Genomic DNA, 3,731 nt, shown 5'->3' with positions numbered 1-3,731 from the left:
TCTTCCGATCTGTGACTACGTCCCCAGTTGCTGACCCTCTGGGCCCCCCGGGTTAGTGTTCCCCAAGCTTAGATGCCTGGTACGCCGTGGAGGGGGCAGGTCAGGCCTGGCATCGCACTCCCAGCTTTGGGCTTGCGGAGCAGCAGTCTGGGGTTGATGAGGAGGTGCCGGGCGGCCGTCAGGGCGGCGTCAGCAGTCGGGTTAATGTCGGTGCACAGCTGTCGTCCACAATGTCTGGTGTCTTCAGACTCCAGCACTGAAGCCTTTGCTTCGGCCGTCAGGAGACATAATTTTCCCTGGGCTCAGTTGCTCCGAGTCCGCATTCCCTGTCCAGGCGGGGTCAGCGCTGGGGAGCTGAGCCCTGGGCGGGTGCTGGGGTCTCGTGAGCCGCCCTTGCCCCTGCAGACAACCTGTGGAGCATGTATGCGGACAAGGGGGCGTTCGTGGAGAAGAAGGGGGCGCCCTCAGTGGCTGTGCCAGAGGAGGCCCGAGCCCGCGGGCTGCCCTACGTGCTAACCGACATCATGACCTACTTCACCATGCTGGTCGGCATCTACTTCCCGTCCGTGACCGGTGAGGCCCGGGTCCCAGGGGTCCAGTACACACCCCACTACTGAGTGGGGGGCCTGGGAAGCTGTGTGGCGTCAGGCAGGTTCGTCCACGCTCTCCTGAGAGGCCAGGCTATTCAGAGAAGCCCTGTGACCGTGGCGTCAGCAGTGGACGCAACGGCTGTCGGAGGCTGCTGTCCTTGTGCATATGAGAGAGTCTGCTGACCTTCCTGGAGGGACTGGGAGACTGCTGTCCTTGTACGCAAGAGCGAGTCTGCTGACCTTCCTGGAGGGACTGGGTTGCAGGCTAGCCCCCACGCCCATGTGCCTGCGTACACACACACACACACGTCCACAGGCTCACGCGCGCATACATGCATGCACACCTACTCTTAGGAAGCCCTCAGCCTGGCCGCGGTCCCCTGGCCCCCCAGCCGACCGAGCAGCCCGTGGTTGCATTTCGGTCCCTGCTGCTCCAGGCTCCCTAGAGCCTGTCCACACACACTGGGGAGGCCGGCCTGCCGGGGGCCGCTCCCCTCCTGCCCGTGGCTCAGAGCCGGGGGAGGACAGACATGTCTCTAGCCTCCCCGTGGAAGTGGGTCATGTCTCACTTAGGCGGTAGTTGGGGTGGGGTCCAGCTCCTTGGGGTCTTTCTCCTGTATTCCTGTCTCCCCGCCTGTCGGTGATGAGGGCATAGGAGCCTCCCCTGTGGGTGTGGGTGTTTCCACGCCCCGTGGCACCACACCCACGGGCTCTGCTCAGGCCACACCTGGGACAGATCACAGGCGCTCAGATCCCATGTATCTCCATGAGGACGTGCTCTGAGCTCAGATGGACTTACTCAGAGTGTATGTGCTGGACAGAGCGATGGGGGTGGAGGCGGAGGCTGCTCCCCGCGGGGGGTGAGGGGCTGAGGCTGGGCCACGTGCTGACCCAGGCCTGGCCCGGGGGTGAGTCAGCGTTTGGCAGCGGCCTCCCAGGACTTTCTCACTCCTGGCTGCGGGGATTAACGGCGTTCAGGGGACGAGGTCTGAGCTGGATGCTCACAGAGGCTGGCTCTGGTGTTGGCGCCCGGGGCTGAGCCTGGGCTGAGCCATGCTCTGCTCTCTGCTGTGACTTGGTTCATGGCTGGGCGGCTGATCCTGCGGACACTGTGGGGGACCTCAGGGTGCCCACCCACGTGCCCTGCAGTCCCATGGCATGTGGTGAGGTCCAGCCCGGTCTGTGAGGCCCAGCGTGATGACAGCGGCCCTGTGCAGCCTGGGGTCTCTCCTGCATGTTGTGAGGGAGCCCCCCTGCCTCCCACTGTGCTCAGACTCTGCCCGAAGGGGCTGGGCGGGCACCGTCTCCCAGGTGTGCCCAGGGACCATCACCACCCTCTGCTTCCACAGGCATCATGGCAGGCTCAAACCGGTCCGGGGACCTCAGGGATGCACAGAAGTCCATCCCCACCGGGACCATCCTGGCCATCGTGACCACGTCTTTCCTTTGTATCCTTTGAGCCCAGTGTGGGGGCCCAGTGGGAGGGTGGGCGGCTGTACCGTCCTCTGCTTGTGGCTGGGCCCTTGGGGCCTCCTCCAGGTGCCCCCCACCCCCTCCTCTAGGTGGCCTCGGGTGGCCCTGACCACACGCCCGCTGTCAGAGGGGCCGGGCTAGCCTCGCCCTGACTCCTGGACTCCAGCCTGGGTTGGTTGAAGAGTGTGGCTTTGCCTGAGAACCAACCGCATGTAGTGAGCACTTAGCTCCATGACGCGTGATCACATGCAGCTACGTGTGTGCTCACACCACGCTTTTGTCCAGCGGGGGTCCCTGGCGTCGCCGTGCTGGTGGGGCCGTTTCTCCCCGAGTTCACCCCTTCCCAGCTGGCGAGGGTTCCCACTTGGTCCCAGCAGTGGTCACGCCAAGGGCCAGGCCCGTCCCGACTGACCCGAGGTATCCCGTCCAGGGGGGCCGCGACCCGAGCAGGGGTGGGCAGGCGGGGGGCTGGTGTGAGCCGCCCTGTGGCCAATGTGTTATGCCCGCTGCGTCCTTGACCCCGGCTGCAGACCTGTCCTGCATCGTGCTTTTTGGGGCCTGCATCGAAGGTGTAATCTTGCGAGATAAGTACGTTTCGTTCACGGCTTCCAGGAGCTCCTGGGCCAGCGCTGGTTTCTTTGATGACTAGTATTGAGACTGGGGAGGGCAGGGTATCCAGCCTCGCGTGTCAGGGTGTCCCAGCGGTCGGTGTGCTGGGGTCGGGCCCGTGCATCCCTCCTTTACTGGAGCCTGGAGCCCGCACCATGACCCTGGGCCCCAGGAGAGCTGGGTGCAGGGGCTCCGGGGGGGCTGTCGCTCCCTCTCGGTGGGTGGGAGTCAGTCTCTGTTCTCAGCCGCCCTCTGGAAGCTTGCGCCCCCCGCCCCCAGGTTTGGGGAGGCCCTGCAGGGGAACCTCGTCATTGGTATGCTGGCCTGGCCATCTCCCTGGGTTATCGTCATCGGCTCCTTCTTCTCCACCTGCGGGGCCGGCCTGCAGAGCCTGACCGGGGCCCCGCGGCTGCTGCAGGCCATCGCCCGGGACTCCATCGTCCCCTTCCTGCAGGTGAGTGCCCCCCCATCACGTGTGTGAGACCCCCGGGAAGCCTGCCTCTGAGGGCCCGGGGTCTGCCTCCGAGCGTGAGCGTCGTGATCAAAGGCTGGGGGGGTGCAGGTCCCCGCCTCCAGCCTGGCTGCCCCGCCCTGAGCCTGTGCTCTTGTCTCGCTCTGCGTCTGCCTCGGACTTTGGGTTTCCCGTCCCAGACCATGTGCGGGAAGGAGACAGGGGGCAAAGCTTCCTCCCGGGAGCCACGGTCCCCACGGGGCCCTCCCAGGCTATGCGCCCAGCCGGCACTCGACGGGAGCCCCGGGCTCCGCGCTCTGGCCTCTCCTCCTGGCTGTGGCTGGGTGGGGTCCATTCTAGTGTTGCAGCCCCGAGGCCTCCTTTGAGCTGAACACAAGCGTCTCGACCTCTTGCCCACACGTGAGTGTTCTTCCGGCGCCCATCCCCTTCTCTGGGCAGGTGTTTGGCCACGGGAAGGCCAATGGGGAGCCCACGTGGGCCCTGCTGCTCACGGCACTCATCTGCGAGACCGGCATTCTCATCGCCTCCCTGGACAGCGTGGCCCCCATCCTGTCCATGTGAGTGGCTGCGGGGGGCGATAGATCGGG

At 65.6% G+C, this 3,731-nt stretch overlaps 1 protein-coding gene across 1 annotated transcript in view; it reads left to right on the top strand.

The window, feature by feature from the left end:
• SLC12A7 (solute carrier family 12 (potassium/chloride transporter), member 7) overlaps window positions 1–3,731 on the top strand; it is a 34,240-nt gene that overhangs the window by 15,488 nt on the left and 15,021 nt on the right. Inside the window, exons 13-17 of the mRNA XM_010857133.1 lie at window positions 406–573; window positions 1,940–2,038; window positions 2,594–2,651; window positions 2,952–3,126; window positions 3,583–3,701. Of these exons, the coding sequence (XP_010855435.1) occupies window positions 406–573; window positions 1,940–2,038; window positions 2,594–2,651; window positions 2,952–3,126; window positions 3,583–3,701 (619 nt within the window). The remainder of the gene's footprint in view (window positions 1–405; window positions 574–1,939; window positions 2,039–2,593; window positions 2,652–2,951; window positions 3,127–3,582; window positions 3,702–3,731) is intronic.

This window comes from Bison bison, unplaced genomic scaffold (genome assembly GCF_000754665.1).
Source record: "Bison bison bison isolate TAMUID 2011002044 unplaced genomic scaffold, Bison_UMD1.0 scf7180017864377, whole genome shotgun sequence".
Taxonomy (NCBI): Eukaryota; Metazoa; Chordata; class Mammalia; order Artiodactyla; family Bovidae; genus Bison; species Bison bison.
The sequence above is the reverse complement of the archived record's forward strand: the minus strand, read 5'-3'. Positions and strand labels throughout refer to the sequence as shown.